The following is a 19,886-nucleotide window of genomic DNA, read 5'->3' on the forward strand; positions in this document are numbered from 1 at the left end:
GAGGGAGAGAGAGGGGTAGAGGGAGAGAGAGGGGTAGAGGGAGAGAGAGGGGTAGAGGGAGAGAGAGGGGTAGAGGGAGAGAGAGGGGGTAGAGGGAGAGAGAGGGGTAGAGGGAGAGAGAGGGGTAGAGGGAGAGAGAGGGGTAGAGGGAGAGAGAGGGGAGTTAAGAGATGAGATCCTGGGATGCTCAATATAGAAAACACTTAGTGCCGCTCATATGATTTGAACTTAGACTCCAAAATCTTTACCGAGGACCAAGTCCACAAAATAGAGAGTGGCTATAAGAGGAATCCGGGTGACCAGATATGGAGATAATGATGCAAATAGACAAGCTTCATCATCATCATCGTTTAACGTCCGCTTTCCATGCTAGCATGGGTTGGACGATTTGACTGAGGACTGGTGAAACCAGATGTCTACACCAGGCCCCAATCTGATTTGGTAGAGTTTCTACAGCTGGATGCCCTTACTAACGCCAACCACTCAGAGAGTGTAGTGGGTGCTTTTACGTGCCACCGGCACGAAGGCCAGTCAAGCGGTACTGGCAACGGCCATGCTAGAAATGGTGTATTTTACATGCCACCCGCACAAGAGCCAGTCCAGGGGCACTGGCAACGATCTCGCTCAAAATCCTCCGAAGGCCAGTCAGGCGGTACTGGCAACGGCCATGCTCAAAATCGTAATATACATACATACATTCATGTGAATAGAGAGAAACAGAGACTGAAATATGAGCACTCATTGTATAAATATATATTTATATATTAACAGAGAAGATTTACACAGAATACAAAAAGATAAAGAACTACGGAGAAAAGATATGCCAATGTAGTGATTTCAAACTTGTTACATTATTCACTATAATTTATAGTGTTCAAGGAAACATCAGAAATGGTAAATTCTTAAAATAATTACTTTACCTTACATTCTCCAAGAGAATATCATAAATGTTATAATCCTTTTATAATATTCACCATACCTTATGTTCATCATATTTTATACTCTTCAAGTCAACGTATGAAACAGTAGCGCCATTTTATATAATCACTTAACCTTATATTCTCCAAGACATATAAGGTGTTACAATCTCTTTATAATATTCACGATGCATTAGACGATTAGACTCATCAAGACAATATTAGAAACGGTAAATTCCATTTCCATAATCACTTTACCTTATATTCTCTGAGACAACAAAAATGGTTGTATGATCTCTTTATGATATTCACTATATCACATACACTCTTCAATATAACATTAGAAATGCTAAATTTCTTTAAAATATTCATTGTGCTTTGTTTGTAATCTCTCAGACACCATAGCAAATAGTAAAATCCTTTTTATGTTATCTTTCATCTTTTACATGTTTCAGCCATTAGACTGAGGCCAATCTGGGGCACCACCCTGGTGAGCTTTTAGCTGAATGAATCAACAACATTACTCTCTCATTACTCTTTTACTTATTTCAGTCATTTGACTGTGGCCATGCTGGAGCACCGCCTTTAGTCGAGCAAATCGACCCCAGGACTTATTCTTTGGAAGCCTAGTACTTATTCTATCGGTTTCTTTTGCCAAACAGCTAAGTTATGGGGACGTAAACACACCAGCATCAGTTGTCAAGCGATGGTGGGAGGACAAACACAGACACACAAACACACATATATATATATATATATATATATATATATATATATACATATATATATACATATACATATATACATATATATATACATATATATATATACATATATATATATATATATATATACATATATACATATATATATATATATACATATATATATATATACATATATATATATACATATATATATATACATATATATATATACATATATATATATACATATATATATATACATATATATATATACATATATATACATATATATATATACATACATATATATACATACATATATATATATACATATATATATATACATATATATATATACATATATATATATACATATATATATATACATATATATATATACATATATATATATACATATATATATATACATATATATATATACATATATATATATACATATATATATATACATATATATATATACATATATATATATACATATATATATATACATATATATATATACATATATATATATACATATATATATATACATATATATATATACATATATATATATACATATATATATATATATACATATATATATATACATATATATATATACATATATATATATACATATATATATATATATACATATATATATATACATATATATATATACATATATATATATATATATACATATATATATATACATATATATATATACATATATATATATATATATACATATATATATATATATATATATATATATATATATATATATATACACACACATATATACGACGGGCTTCTTTCAGTTTCCATCTACCAAATCCACTCATAAGGCCTTGTTCAGCCCAAGGCTGTATTAGTAGACAATTGTCCAAGGTGCCACTCAGTGGGACTGAACCCGGAACCATGTGGTTGGGAAGCAAACTTCTTACCACACAGCTATGCCTGCATCTTATTAGACCTTATAATTATCTCAGACAACACTAATTATTTTCAACTCATTAGTATGTATTCACAATAACCTCTCTGAAACAAAGATAATGTCACTATAAATAGATATGGTTAATCCATAAGATTATTTCAACATCTCGCTTGTAATGCCTTCTAAATAATAGACCACCAAATAAATAACTAAATAAATAAATAAATCCATAGGCACAGGAGTGGCTGTGTGGCAAGTAGCTTGCTTACCAACCACATGGTTCTGAGTTCAGTCCCACTGCGTGACACCTTGGGCAAGTGTCTTCTACTATAGCCTTGGGTTGACCAAAGCCTTGTGAGTGGATTTGGTAGACAGCAACTGAAAGAAGCCCATTGTATATATATATATATATATATATATATATATATATATATATGTATATATATGTATATATATATATATATATATATATATATACACACACACAACACACAAGGGTGTTACAGACAAGTATATGCTTGCATTTACATATATGTGTCCATTTTCCTGTGCGGTGCCACATAAAAACATCTGTGCAGTGCCACATAAAAGCATCCAGCCAACTCTGAAAAGTGGTTGGTGTTAGGAAGGGCATCAAAACCATAGAACCATGCCAAATCAGACTGGAGTCTGGCGCAGTCACCAGGTTACCAGCTCTGGTCACACCATCCAACCCATGCCAGAATGGACAATGGACATTAAATGATAATGATGATGATGAGGATGATGTGTATATGTTTGTATATATGCATGCATGTATTTGCATGTTGTAAAGTTCTACTCACCCTGATGTCCTGGTAATCACAGACATGCTTATTGACCTTCGGGAACTGAGGACAGTGTGGGCCCTCAGTTCTTCCTTTTGCCGACAGCTCAGGTAGACGAGCCTCAACAATTAGCATCCCTATTGTAACAAACAGCTCTCGAGGATCCCAGTCTTCATCCTCCATATTCTGCTGGAGATCTGCAACGCAAAGAGAAGAACCATTGTAAAAATCTTTATAATATCGGAATGGTAGAGGGCTGAGTTGTGTAAGAGAAGAAATCTCTGAAAACGACAAGCATTTGTAAAACTGTATTTCATTTACTATATGGCGTCAAAACTATAATGATATCTGATCGGCAGCTGATGATGCACGTTTATGTTTGATACTTGGGTTTGGGACCTGGCTGACAGGGAAGGGAGGGAGGGAGGGAGGAGGAGATCTGCAACGCAAAGAGAAGAACCATTGTAAAAATCTTTATAATATCGGAATGGTAGAGGGCTGAGTTGTGTAAGAGAAGAAATCTCTGAAAATGACAAGCATTTGTAAAACTGTATTTCATTTACTATATGGTGTCGAAACTATAATGATATCTGATCGGCAGCTGATGATGCACGTATATGTTTGATACTTGGGTTTGAGACCTGGCTGACAGGGAAGAGAGGGAGGGAGGGAGGAGGAGGAGGAGCGGGAAGAGGAGGTGGGATACTCTAAAACAAAGCCCTCCTCAGTAACAGCAACAACAGCAACCCGTATAAATACCTTCAGCATTGACACCAACATCACCAGTGCAAAGGCAATAAAAAGACTGCAGCATGGGGGAGTCACCAAAAGGAATAAAATAAAAACACATCCAAACAACACAGAGCAGCACAAACTACTTTACACTCTTCTACCTTACTGTTGTAAGATGTATACGTCCACCTCATACTTGTACACTCGATTCTCAATGTGCTCCTTCTGTCCCTTATGTAATGTATCAGAAGACACTTCCATAGCATTCATAAATAATCAGTGCAAACATTGAAATAAATTTGAACCAGAAAAACCATGAGCCAATGAGTAATTTTTGTAATTATAGACTTTTAAGGATAGCTTAATTAATTAGCACTAACTAACATTTCAGTTACGATGTGGATTCATTATATAAAAGGAAATGCTTCATAATATGTAAACGAAATGACATAAATACATACATACACACACACACACACACACACACACATATATATATATAATAATATATGTGTACCTATATATACAAATCCATGCCTATATATATATATATATATATATATATATATATACACACACACACATACATCATACACATACCTGTATGTATATATATACATGTGTGTGTGTGTTGTATGTAAATGCATGTATATATATATATATATATATATATATATATATATATATATATATGCATTTACACACAACACACACACACACACATACAAGCTGTATCGGCCCCTTTGCCTTTCCCTTGGATAACATCGGTGGCAACTGCTGGTCTTCCATAAACAACCTTGCCCGGACTTGTGCCTGGGAGGGTAACATTCTAGGTGCAATCCCATGGTCAGTCATGACCGAAGGGGGTCTCAGCATGGGTATGTGCAAGGAAAAACAAGGTAGACCGAGGAAAAGCTGGAGGGGACAGGTGGAGGAGGAGATTAGTGGGGGGGGGCTAGTTTAAAAAAAGGAGGGCGCCCCCCCCACCCCGGGCAAGATGGCAAGATGGTGTGAGGGTAGGAGCTATGGCACTGAGGTAGATCTGCCCCCCCCTGGTAACGGGGGGGGGGGGACAAAACCCAGATTTAAAACACTGGATGATGATGATGATGATGATGCATACACATGTACATATATGCACATGCATATACAGACATACACACAAATATGTATCTGTATGTATGTGTGCATACATACACACACACTATATATATATATATATATATATATATATGCATACAAATATTCATGCCTCTGATTGTTTGTGGAAGAGGAATGGGGGATACCATATCCATGGCAACAAGCTGGGTGTTATCTACCATACATACTCATGGAGAATAACACTATGATGATGGTGGCGGTGGTGGTGGTGGTGGTGGCCGTCACCGTTGGTGATAAAGGTTTCAAGGAGGGGGTGGGGGACCAATAAAGGAACCTGTACGTGGTCATTAACCCTGCTAGAAATAGCAGATAAATCTCTTCTAAATAAGATTTATCGATTAGTGCAATACAAGGAACCAACATCTATAATAACAGTAAGTCTCTATATAGTCGCTCGATTTGCTAGAAACAACAGCCAAATCTCGTTAACGTTTTCATTACAAATTCCTGCTGAAATACAATGTTCTTTGTTTCAATTAATTTTGAAATTAATGAAGAAATTAAACTGGGTTTTTTTCGAGCATAAATTAGCACGAGATTTTTTTAATGAAATGTTTTAAATTTAAATCTCTTTACAACAAGGAAGTTTTGTACCGTAGAATCAAGATGGGGCGGGTGGGGGTGCAGTATCGGACAGATGTAGGGGATGCATAATGTCGAAAAAAAAAAAAGGCGGAGTGGTCATGGTTGGAACCACTTTGATCACAGATCTGGAACTAAACAACAACAACAACAACAATCACAACAACGAAATTAACAGCAGCAGTAATACTACAATTAGAGCAAGTGGTAGGAAGAGGCGAGAGGTACACGAGCACTTATAATGTGTTTATATATAGAGACCCAGATGTCTCAATTCCCTCTCGGTCTCAATCTCCCTCCCACTCCCTTTCTTCCTATTTATTTATGCATTTTTCTGCCCCGCCCCCACCCACCTTTGCTCTCTTTCTCCAGTGTTTCACATAGCATCTATTGTATGTACACACACACACACACACACACACACACATGCATACACACACAGAGGAGCAGATCGATAACCACCAGCATTTTATTTGTGCTCGACTAAGGTACATGTGTTTCAGACACACAACAAATACACGCGAATACATTATCGTGTTTACGCACTGACGTGTATATTTCTGCCGTCCGAGATGCATAAATTCGCATACATTGACACAGATATTCAAATTTCTTGCACTGACATAAATATCTATCTATCTATATATTATATATATATATATACATACACACACATATAATATATATATACATATACATAGATATATATACATATATATGTATAAATAACAGCCAAGTATCTATATACTTACACAGTGTATATGTATGTATACACATAAATACACACATACACTGAATATCTACGTATGTGTGTGTGTGTACACACATACACACACATATATACACAATACATTAATACATACAGACATACAGATAAACACATACACAAGCAATAACCTATATGTGTATATATACGTGTGCATATGTACAAATATAGATACATAACACATATACAGACATTATATATAGCGATACATACAAGCATACTTACACACACACACACACATACACACACACACATGTGCATCACACACATCACAAAGGGTGAAAGTTATTAGGTTTCACCTTGTGCTTTCCTCACCACCATTATATAAATATATATATACATATATATATAAGTATATTTATGCCTACACTAATTTGTACCGCATTCCAAACTAGATAATGTTTATTCACTGGAATACATCTACCCATATATGTTAAATGCTATATATATATAATTAGTCAATAGAAAAAATTAGACCACTGGTAGCAAATATGTTAAAACCTTCAGATTTATTATATATATGTATATATATATATATATATATATATATATATATATATATATATATATATATATATAGAGAGAGAGAGAGAGAGAGAGAGAGAGAGAGAGAGAGATACATATAAGAGGGATGACCACTAAGTGAACATCCATTTTGCTAGAAGATCACCTATGGTCTGACCACTAAGAAGAGATTGTTCTTATGAAAATTCAGCAAACGCTAGAATTATCTTGAGAACAATCTCTTCTTGGTGGTCAGACCATAGGTGGTCTTCTTCTAGCATAATGGATGTCCATTTAGTGGTCATCCCTCTTATATGTATGTACTATGATTTTTCTGAATCTTCAGATTTTTCAATATGCTAGGCCACTGGTTTTAAATTGATATTAATTAAATTAATACCCAATTTTTCACCCTTATTATTTAAATTTATATATATGTATGGATGGATGGATAGACACATAAAAAGACATACATTTCACATTTCTAACGAATTTATTATTATAGCCATTAGTAAAGTAGCATTTTAATTGTTTGATATCTACCAATAGATATTACACACACACTGGACTTTTCAAAGCCTTCAATCAAATTTCCTCTCTAAAAATACTGTTCTTTCTTAAAAGTACACCCATTCTTCAGTGACTGACCATGGGATTGCACCTAGAAAGTTACCCCACCAGGCACAAGTCTGGGCAAGGATGTTTATGGAAGACCAGCAGTCGCCCATGCATACCAGCCTCCCTTCTCCACGCCACCAGTGTTATCCAAGGGAAAGGCAAAGGGGCCGATACAGCTTGGCACCTGTGACGTCACAACTCGTTTCTACAGCTGAGTGAACTTGGAGCAACGTGAAATAAAGTGTCTTGCTCAGGAACACAACATACAACCCGGTCCGGGATTTGAACTCACAACCTCACGATCGTAAGCTCGACGCTCTAACCACTGAGCCATACGCCTTCACTATATGTGTGTGTGTGTGTGTGTTGATGCAAACAGGAAAACATAACACAAAATATGAGTATATGTATATTTCTATTAATATGAGTAACTCTCAAACCTTGAGTCACTCTGTTACTTCTGCTAAATAATAACTATTATTATTATTATTATTATTATTATTATTATTATATGTGTGTGTATGTGGTGTGTGCGCGCACACATACGCGCATTATGCAACCTGAGCCAGTGTTTTTTGGGGGTTTTTTTCTGAAAGGGGTGGCTGCAGAGAGTGAAAAGGGTGCGAACAAATTGCCATTTTTAATCCAAAAAAAAAAGAAACAAACAAAGAAACAAACAAACAAACAAACAAACAAACAAAGAAAATATTGAAGATGGTTTTAAAATATTCTAAACGAGTGAACACCATGGCGAAGAAAGGAGAAATTTATACATGAATACAAAGCCTATTTTCCCTTCTCATTTATGAAACAGCGACGAAAGAGAGAGAGAGAGAGAGAGAGAGAGAGAGAGAGAGAGAGAGAGAGAGAGAGAAAGAAGACCAAAACATTGCCCTATTTATTATTATTATTATTATTATTGAGGGGAATGGTGTGTGCGTGGTGCTGGTATTTGACAGTTTGAAAGCCCTCGCTGGCCTAATTCATTTCGTCACCACCCAATGAATGAAACCCTTCTCAAAGCTTTAACATCGCACTAGATAGATAAACAAACGGTAAATATGATAAATAAACTGGCATGAAATAGAAGATGAACGCCACCACAGCCCCGCCGCCTCCGCCGCCAACAACACCAACACCACCATTATTTATTATCATCATTATCAACATCAACATAGTCCTAACAAATAATGATAAACATACATCAGCAGCAGATAATGGCTTGCTGTTGCATCATAACGGTTGCAGGAACAGACAGAAGAAATTAGGCTAAAAAAGAAGAATACGGTGCAGTAGAGGAGGGCGGGACTGGAGGAGTTTCGGAGGCAACGACCTCAAAACTAGGTCTGGAATAGTTTTGGCACGTGTGGGTGCGTTTACAGGGGAAGGAGTGCTTAATATGGACCTGTACAAGTTTGTATGTGTAAACTGTGCGTGTCTTTAAGGCGGATGCGCGCATTCTTTCCTGTGTGCCATTCATTTTATGTATGGATGGGCGTTGACTCTTTAGTATATGTGTGCGCTCGTATTTCTCTGTGTGTGTGTGTGGGTGCGCTCGTATTTCTGCGTGTGTGTGAGCGCTCGCATTTCTGCGTGTGTGTGCGCGCTCGCATTTCTGCGTGTGTGTGCGCGCTCGCATTTCTGCGTGTGTGTGCGCGCTCGCATTACTGCGTGTGTGTGAGCGCTCGTATTTCTGCGTATGTGTGCGCGCGAGCATTACTGTGTGTGAGCGTTTATATATGTACGTGTGCGCGTGACTCGTTTTTGTGTGAATGCGCATTGATTCACGCGCCTTTTGCATACGTGTGCGTTAATGTGTATGTGTGTGTGAGTGTGGACGTTTTTGTACAAGTAAGTGCATGTGTACCCCTTTTCTATGAGAGCGTGTGCACTTTTATGTACGCCTAAGCGCTTTTATATGCGTGCGTGTGTGCAATTTTATATGTATGCGTTTTTATATGCGTGTGTGTATGTGTGTGTGTGTGTGTGTGCGATTTTTATGTGCGTGCGTGTGCGTTTTTATACGTGTGTGTATGTGCGTGTGTGTGTGTGCAAGCTTTTTATGTGTATCTGCGCGCTTTTATATATGAGTATGCGTTTTTTTGTCTATGTGGGTGCGTGCTTTCATATGCGTATGAATGCGTGTGTGCGCTTATGTATTTTTGTATGTGTAATTGATGTGTGTTTCGCATGTATGCGTGTACGTATTGTGTATGTGTGCGATGATGCTAGCATGCATGTGTACACGTGTATTTGTTTTGTTTTGTTAATTTTTGTGCGTATATATATATATATATATATATATATGCAAACATATATATTTGTGTGTGCGATATATTTGTACGTACGTCTGCCAGGAATGGGGAGTGCTTATCTTTCTATCTACCACACCCATCACAAGGCAACCGCTACGTGGTCGCACGAGAAGCTAGAAATAGCACTCAGCTCTTTCCAAAATCACATGAAACCGTTTTTGAAAAAAAAAAAGGACGCGTTATATAATGTAACCAGAAGTACAATATATTTGAGGGAAAGAAAAAAGACGGAATGGTCATGGCTGAAACACACTTGATTGTAAATTAGCTCGGGATCAGGGCTAAACTGGATTAAAAAAAACAATAACAATAATTACTGCTACTACCACTCCAGAAAAAAAAATGTAAACTCCAGATGGACACACCTACTTTTATAGAAGTAGAGACGAATTAGGAGGAGCGAGATAGCAGCACAGATAAAGGCGGGGCATATGCAAATGTTGTGAGGTGGAAAATAAAATATGCAGAGAAAACACCCAGCTGATAGCGAGGAAAAGGAAGAGGAAGGGGAGGGAGTCAGAGGAAGAGAGAGAAGCAGATAGATGTAGAATGAGGGGGAGTATGAAATGACGTAACAGAGAGGTATAAATGTTGAAAGAGGGATACACATACATATATAAATATATATTATAAAGAATTGGTATGAAAGAGATCGCTGAAAGGGTTTAGGGTTATGCAGTTTAGCAAAAAAAAAAACCGTTCCATTTATGACCATCACGTCTTTTTTTGTCAGACTATGTTATATTGACTAATATGTCCTTCTTTCTAATGAAAATAAGGTATTATTTGAAGGAGACTTGGCTGCTAATTGTAGCAGGTCGAATGATTTACTGAGAGGCTTTCTGTTCGTATGTGTGGATACGAGTTATTTACATAGTGTGAACAAAGAGGGGTCGAGTAGAAATATAGAAGTGTAGTCTGGAGAGAGAGAGAGAGACAGACAGACAGACAGATAACAAGGAGAGAGAGAGAGATGTATACAGAGGGGTTGCAAAGAATAATAGAAGTATACACAGTGAAGAAGAAACAGAAGAGTGGAGTGAACGACGTAAAGGGATAGAGAGAAAGAGTGAAGCGTGAGTGTGAGCGTGAGCATAAAGTGTGTATGTGAAAGAAAAAAGAAGAGGAGGAGGAGGAGGTGACAGTGGAGAATGTAAGGTGTCGCAGTATCGGAGAGGATAAATGAGTGACATGTTTATTAAAAGGTTGTGAGTTCGAATTCCGCTAGGTGTTTGCCCTGGCCAACATCTTAACGCTCTGGCTGTCCTATGTAATATATATATATATATATATATTCTTCGAAACGTCTAGTTAGAATAGAGGCAGCTGACGAAGGATTAATTCCAAGTGGCTATCTGTTTTCCTATGTGTTCGTTCCGTGGTCTGTTCATTGTTCTAACGTCCTGTACCCTGATATGCATCTATATACACATGTAGATGTAAGTATGTACATATATGTGTGTATACATGCATATATGTTCTTTGTATTATATATATATATATATATATATATATATATATATATATATATATATGTATATATATATATATAACAGCCAGGATATTTTCCCCTGGCGTCTATGCATCATATATGATACACAATACCATTTTGTTTCTCCAACCACCAGAGTAAGTCGAGACTTATGAAAGGAAAGCTTTATATTACTCAGAACATATGAAACGAGGACTGACTAAAATTCTGGACGTTTAGGACAGACTTATGAATATGCTTTGACGAAATAAAGGGTCAACAGTTAACGCTAAGAAGAGAGACAGGATCAAATGTATTTCCAGCTATGTTCCTTCTATTTTCATTTTAAGCATAAAATAGTGCATCTAAGGACCACATTATGTAAATATAACCTTCCCCCTTTTTTGTTTTCAAAAACGTAGTGTATGATTTTAGGAAGATTTAGTTTCACTTTCATCTGTTGTGACACAGTTATGCTTCTGTTTCATATGCAACCCCCAGTGACGGTACTATCTACTGTGACACAGTTACGTTTGTGATACAGATGCAGCCCCTAGTGACAGCTGTATCTGTTGTGACACAGTTATGTCTGTGATACAGATGCATTCCCAAGTGACAGCTGTATCTGTTGTGACACAGTTATGTCTGTGATACAGATGCATTCCCAAGTGACAGCTGTATCTGCTGCGACACAGTTATGTCTGTGATACAGATGCATTCCCAAGTGACAGCTGTATCTGTTGTGACACGGTTGTTTGTGACATATATTCAAGCCCTGATAACAGCTGTTCCTGCTGTAACAGTTACATTTGTCAAATAGATGCCCCCTCCCTCCACTGAAAGTTGTATCTGCTGTGACACAGTTATACTTGTAATAACTCTGGTGACACAGTTGTAACTGTTGTAAAATAGATGCACATCAACTGATACAGTTGTACATCTCATGCTACAAATGTACATCTAATAACAGACCTGTGCTGACATAGTTGTATTTGTAATGGTATGCATATACTTCTAATGTAACAGATTTTCATCTGGTGATACAAATGTACTGCTGAAACGCATATGCTTCTGAAGATACATGTGTACCTATAAAAACGAAGGTATATCTCTAATGACAGATGTACCTACAGGAACATGTACCTATGGGGAACTTACGTCTCTATGAGACACCTATGAGTTACAGAAGTACCTACGAAGAAATGTATGCATTTATGATGACACAAATGCACCTAATGTAACACATGATGACAGATAAACACCTAAGAACATAAATATGCCTAGGATAACGCAGATGATACAAATGTACTTAAGGGACACAGAGGTACATACAAAGGTATTTAAGTCCTTACTGTGACATAGGTGCGTCGTTCGAGAAACATGTACCAACAAGGACACCCATGGTAAAACTTATGTCTATGGTGAGGCACATATGTTGACAGAAATGTAGGACACACATGTATTTATGATACAGATCTACATATGGTGATACAGATGGACTTATGGGACACATACGTACTTATGAACCTATACTGGCACTTATGGACCTATGCTGACACTTATGGACCTATGCTGACATATATGTAACTCTGGAGACTTGTTCCTAAGGGAGGACATGTATCAATCGAAGTATAGATCTACTGTGCTTTTAATTAGAATCGTGACGATATAGTTTTACTTTTAATCAATGTAACATGGATGTAACACAAGTTACACGATTACATGTACTCTCATCAATATATATAACTTTCAAAACATGTATAATTGTAAAGACATGCTCTTTTGACAACATATTTACATTTGACAACATAGCTATCTTTGTCAACATATACTGTCATCAACATATGTGCCTTTGACAACATATTTTCCTTCATCAAAACATGTTCCTTCAATAATATACATATCTCTGACAACGCAAGTTACCTTCGTCAATACGTACACCTTTGACACGTGTACTTTCGTCATTTATAATTATGAATATGAGCGTAGCTGATGCCAGTACAGCCTGACTGGCCCTCGTGCTGGTGGCACGTAAAAGCACCCACTACACTCTCGGAGTGGTTGGCGTTAGGAAGGGCATCCAGCTGTAGAAAGTTTGCCAGATCAGATTGGAGACTGGTGCAGCCTTCTGGCTCGCCAGCTTTTCAGTCAAACCGTCTAACCCATGCCAGCACGGAAAGCGGACGTTAAACAATGATGATGATGATGACGATGACGACGATGTTCTTTTGACAACATATTTGTCTTTGACAATAACCGTACGCTTGACACACAAGGTACCTTCGCCTTTACGTAAATTCAACACACACCTTCATCGACACATCCGTTTGACAAACACGTCAGATGCACCTTCACAACAAAATATTTACTCCTGGTGATTCGGGTGGTGTGCATTTGCTGACTGACACCCTGTACACGTGTCAAACACAACAACGACAAATTGACACTGACAGAAACAGATGACAAACATACCTGCAATGACAGTTGAAAAATGAGTGGGACACGTGTATCTCATGGTCGTACGGTCATCTGTTGATAAATGTCTTTGGTCAGTGGTTCAGTCTATTGCGGTCAAAGCAATTTGAATAATTGACAATTTGGAAAATTTGACACGAACAGGAAACAGTAGAGTGCTTGTTATTTTTGTTGTTGGTGGTGGTGCTATTTAACCCCAGGCCATACTTGCCTGAACAGGTTCATGTTATTACTGACAGTGTTGATGTATAGCCGTAGCTGTTGCCAGTATTAATATATTGATGTTGTTATTGTTATTGTCAACTGTTGATATTATTGGTTTTGTTGTTGTTGTTGTTGTTGTTGTTGACAGTGTTGATATATCGCTGTTGCTGTTTACGTTGTGCTGCCACTCCTCCTCCGCCTCCTCCTCTTGGCTACTGCTGCTGCTACTACTGTTACTGCTGATGATGATAATGATGATGATGATGATGAAGAAGATGATGATGTTGTTGTTGCTGTTGGTGATGATGATTGAGCAAAGATAGTGAGAAAGAAGAGTCACAGAGTTCGCTCGACAAAAATAATAGAATCCATGAGGTGGTTGCCGTGACGAAAAGAAAGTGTTTGCTGCGGTTTGTGTGAAAAATATTGCGCGTGAGGTGGGCGGGAGTGGGGGTGGGGTGGGGTGGGGGCGAGAGATAGAGATCGATGAAGGTTTGGTAAATATCGATAACAGGAACTCGATGCAACGATTATGAGGCGGCGAAGATAAGAAAAATACAAAACTATTGGAGGCAAGCTTTTACTGAAAGAGAGAGAAAGAAAGAAAGAATGAGAGAGAGAGAGAGAGAGAGAATGGAGGGGAGGAGTAATCGGAGATTGAAGGAAGTTCGATGAAAGCGGGGGGAAGGGGGTATGACAGATTGGTGAGGTGGGGGCGTTCTGGAGATTAGGTCGTTAGGATGGAGGAAGAATTAGATTACAGAAACTCCAAAATTTAAAAGACTTTTAATCACAAACACATAACTGTGGTGGTGGTGGTGGCTTATCTAATTTTAATAATCTTTGGCCCTTTTATTGACATTTTGCCCCATTTATGCAAAGCATATTATAAAAATGCACGTGAATACGTTAGTATCGGGGGCTTTGGAAGTTTGTTGACAGTAAGCCACAGCATATATAGATCCAAATTGAGCCCCTAGACCCGAGAGGCTCCTGGGTAAAATTGCCCAGTGTGTCCATGGCTTAAGACGGTACTGTCAGTAGGTGAGGTTAGTGGCCATCACCCATTACGGAGCTGCACAGATAAGTGTGAAGGAGAAGAGGATAAAAGGATGATATGTTCAAGCTGAAAACCTCATCCGTGCTTTTTTTCTATCGACCCTTGAAAGAAAGAGAGAAAAAAAAAAAACAAAGTTGACTTCGGTGAGATTTGAACTCAGAGCGAACATATTCACTTTGCGTTTGTAGTATTGTTTTTAATGTCCCGATTTCACGTTTTTTAATGTACCAGTTTCACTTTGTCAAACTAGCTAGCACAAATGTTTGTGTCTGTAGTACAAGCAAAGAGAAAGAAAATTATACATATAATCTAACTTCATTATTTGAAACTGGGAAATAAGCTCGCAATTTATTGGGAATTTATTTCATTTAAAAAATTAGGGTTCCGCAAAGGGGTGGTTCCTTATTTTGAATTGCTTTTTTTTTTTTTGCGACAAATGCACAACTGCTTGTTCTTTCATATAATTTTCTGGACTACTATAATATTAAAATTTTGTGTATATTGTGATTTACGTTATAAAGATTATATAAAAATTACCAGAAATTATTTTTAAAATTACTATGGTCTCAATTTCTCATAAAGACTGGAATACGATTCGTATTGTATATTAGTGTTTATGCAAAGTTGTAAATAATACGCGAAAGAAATATACAAAAACCGAAATCATAAAACGAAACACGATTTAGTTTTCGTTGTTATATAATTTCATGTACCAACAACGAAAGAACAACACCAAGATCTCAATTTTCTTTATAATCATACAAGGACTTAGATATGGTTTGTAATGTATGTAGTTGCTTTTATTCAAAGTTGTAAATAATTCGCAGAAGAAAATATATAGATGTTACAAGGTATATAAAACGAAACAATATTTAGTTCTTGTTTGTTATAATTCCACGTACCAATAACAAACGAATTAGGGCAATTTTTTTTTTTAAATGCATGTAGACATATTTAGAAAGTATTTATAAAAATATCTCTGATATTTACAATGGTTAAGTTGATGTTAAAAATATTCTTCTATATTTCGCCCATTTAATAACTTTTAACTTTTCAGAGCCCTTATAACCATTCTATTTAGCAAGACTGGATCATGAGTACGGTGGTGGTGGTGGTGGTGGTGGTATGTGATGAAAGTGGCTAACATGATGATGGTGGTGGTATTGATGATGTTAGGGGTGGAATCTAATGGAAGAAACTAAGATGGTGGTGGTGGTGGTGGAGGTGGTGGTGGTGATAGTAACAGCGGTGGCGGTGGTAGTGAATGCAATCTGTTAAAAGTGGTGGTGATGGTGGCGACGTTGATAGAATAGCAGTCGTAATGTTATTTATTATTAGTTATTATTATTACTGTTGTTGTTGTTGTTGTTGGTGGTGGTGGTGGTGGTGGTGGCATTGACTGAAGTGCTAGTGCTGGAGTCGGGGGCGGCGGCGGCACAACCTGATGGTGGTGAGGGTGATAGATGTGGGCGGGGTGATAGTAGTAGTAGTAGTAGTAGTAGCAGCAGCAGATACAAGGGTGGAAGACTTTTTTTTTTAATTGTTCACATTTCTTTTAAACTGGAAAAAGATTTATATAATAAATAATGTTGGCAATTTTCTTTGTATCTCTCGTCTCTTCAATTTCCAACAAAAACACCACGTCAACTCCGCCAGCACCACCAGCACCAGCACCACCACCCACTGGAGGAGGACAAATAAAAGAGGAAGAAAAAATCGTCAGGGTAAAGACCTGTTAAGCTATGCTGCTGCTACTACTACTACTACTAACTACTACTGGTATTTTTTTGTAGCTGCTATTCCCAGAAACTGCACCGCCGACAGAAACGCAATATACTTAATAACCACCACAGTAAATGCAGTGCCTGATTGTAGTGGTAGTAGTGGTGGTGGTGGTGGTGGTGGTGGTGGTTGAATATGGGAGGGGATAGAGTGTAATAAAAATGAAGGAAGGAAGACATTAGTGTGAAAGGAAATATATATATACATATATATATAAAAGATAACGGACGGATGACGAGGGATGATGCGGCGGGGAAAGGGTTTATGCGCAAGGGTAAGCATGTGTGCGCGTGGGGCGGTGGGGCAAGAAAGATCACGGCCACAGGCTGATATATGTGTGTACGTGTGTGTGTGTGTGTGTGTGTGTGTGTAGACAAAGGCATACTTCAACTTACATCGGTATTTTGTTCGAAGGACATGAGACTCAACTCGAAAAGCGACGTAACACGAAATAAAAATGTTTAAGAAAAAAGTTAAATTACCTTACACTAGTTTTAATAAATTGTTTGCACATATTTTTACATGTATTTTATTTGATTTTTCCACTTTAGTACGGGTTTCAAGGTGATGTTTTGTTTTTTTTCAATGTTTATGATTTTTAAATATATACTCTAAGACCGACGTAAAGTCGGATAATTCAACTCAAATTGAGGTTTCTTTTTCCCATTATTTTTTTAAAAAACGTGAAGTCGAAAAAGACGTAAATTGAGGTATGCCTGTATAAGACAAACAGATAGATGATAGATAGATAGATAGATAGATAGATAGATAGATAGATAGACAAACAGAGTTGTACGTATAGCAAATTGCTATGTGATAAGAGAACAAGAAACCTTCAAAGAACCGTAAAAGTATTTTCGAAACCCATCAGTTTTCAACACGCGCGTGCGCGCAACTGCCATTCCTTCCTACCCACCCACTCTTTCCTGTCTCTTTGGTACACCCTTAGAATGTTACCTACCTCCACCTACCCTACCCCTCCCCGGTTTCACACACACACACACATATATATATATATATATATATATATATATATATATATATATATATATATATATATATATAAATTCACTCGGCTTTGAAGTATCTATTTATAATATATAATACTATTTATATACATTTATTTAAAGCTGAGCTTTTCGTTCTCGGATTATCTCGTTCCTGTTTCTTCAGATAACTCAGAAACTCGGAGTACTAACTGACACAAACTCAGCTTTTCAATATATAATGATATTATCCCATTCAATATGACTGAGGGTTTTTTTTCCCGTTTTTGTTTCTCCATTGCAATCCACCCCCGTACGAATCCATAATCATATATAAAGTGATTACACACACACACACACACACACTTCTATTAACAAATTATTTCAGCAGTCCCTCGACTATCGCGGGTGTTACGTTCCAAAAATCTCCCGCGATACGTGAAAATCCGCGAAGTAGAAACAGTACTGTACTGTATATTTTTTTTTATTATTTCTATAATTTGCATATATTTATTTTATTATAAACGCAAAACAATACCACGGAGAAATCGACGTAAGCATAAATAATAAACCGCGATAGGTGAACCGCGATATGGCAGGGATTATTATACTAGCTTTAATACTGAATACATAACGGCATTTTTTCTCCCGGCTATTAGTTCCGAGTTCAAATCCCGCCGAGGTCGGCTTTGCCTTACATCCTTCCGTGGTCGATAAAATAAATTAAATACAAGTCAAGCACTGGGATTGATGCAATGACTTAACGCATCCCCCAAAATTTCAAGCCTTGTGTCTGTATTAGAAAGAATTATGGATGATTATTAGCTGTAATAGCGCCACATCATAAAAGACTGGAATTTATTTAATCCACCGGTCAGGCCCTAGTTGAGCAGAACAGACCCTATGATCAAAAATTTGTCTAGGACTACATCATTCTATGTATCCTATATTCATTTTTTAAAGACAATACGATATGCTTTGTGAGAGATTTGGTAACTATTTCTAGCATGCAAAGACTCTTCCCTCTCTTTAAATTCGTTGATGCCTCATAATTTTCCTCATTATCTCCCCCAATCTCTCAACCCTCTCTCCTTCTCTAAGTTTTCACTGTGTAAGCTTTTATTTTTTTTCAATTCCTCTAGGTCACAATACGCCTATTGGTGAAAAGAAAGCGTGACTTTTTAAGACCGTAGAGTTATTTGAGGGAGGTTTTGTAGCTATTTCTGTCTGGTCGAGCGACCACGTAGGGAGTTCCTGTCTGTAAATTCGTTGGTGCCACAGAATTTCACTAGATTCTGCCCCACCCACCTCCACTTCTCTCTCTGTCTCTCTCTTTCCCCACCTCTCCCCACTACTTCTCTAAGTTTTCGTTTATGTTGGCTATTTCCCCCCCTCACTTCCTCCAGGTCACATTACGCTTTTTCAGCGAACAGAAAGTTTAAACATACAATCGGAATCTTTATTTCTTTTTGTTATTACTGGAGTATGACAAAAATAAAAACGATTGCAATGCAAACGAGGAAGTGTTACCCAGCTAGCTCAGCGAACGGAGTTTCAATGATAAAATTCGTAGAATACCACACAATATGAGAGGAATGTACCAATCGTTTTCATATGGAAGACAGACATACAACAAATTTTTTTAATCGTCTTTCACAAATGAACTGTTTTTCTTTCTTTTTTTCGTTTTCACCTAAGTTTTCTTCTTTCTTGAAGCAAATAGCAAGTTGATTTGTGGACTGTGAATCTTTTATTCACCCACCTCCTGACTGAGGGGAGGAGAGGGTTCTCGGTGGCATGGGACTGATTTTGGAAGCAGCAGGAGGTGGGCAATGGAAGATAGTGTTTTTATTT

General features: G+C 37.2%; 1 protein-coding gene across 3 annotated transcripts in view; it reads right to left on the reverse strand.

Moving 5' to 3' along the window:
* Positions 1–19,886, reverse strand: part of LOC106874620 (atos homolog protein A) — a 207,323-nt gene that overhangs the window by 37,329 nt on the left and 150,108 nt on the right. For all 3 annotated transcript variants that reach the window (XM_089357170.1, XM_089357171.1, XM_089357169.1), the window contains one exon: positions 3,395–3,573. In XM_089357170.1, coding sequence (XP_089213296.1) covers positions 3,395–3,573 — 179 coding nt within the window. The remainder of the gene's footprint in view (positions 1–3,394; positions 3,574–19,886) is intronic.

The sequence above is a fragment of the Octopus bimaculoides genome, chromosome 9 (assembly GCF_046866305.1).
Source record: "Octopus bimaculoides isolate indiv1 chromosome 9, ASM4686630v1, whole genome shotgun sequence".
NCBI lineage: Eukaryota > Metazoa > Mollusca > Cephalopoda > Octopoda > Octopodidae > Octopus > Octopus bimaculoides.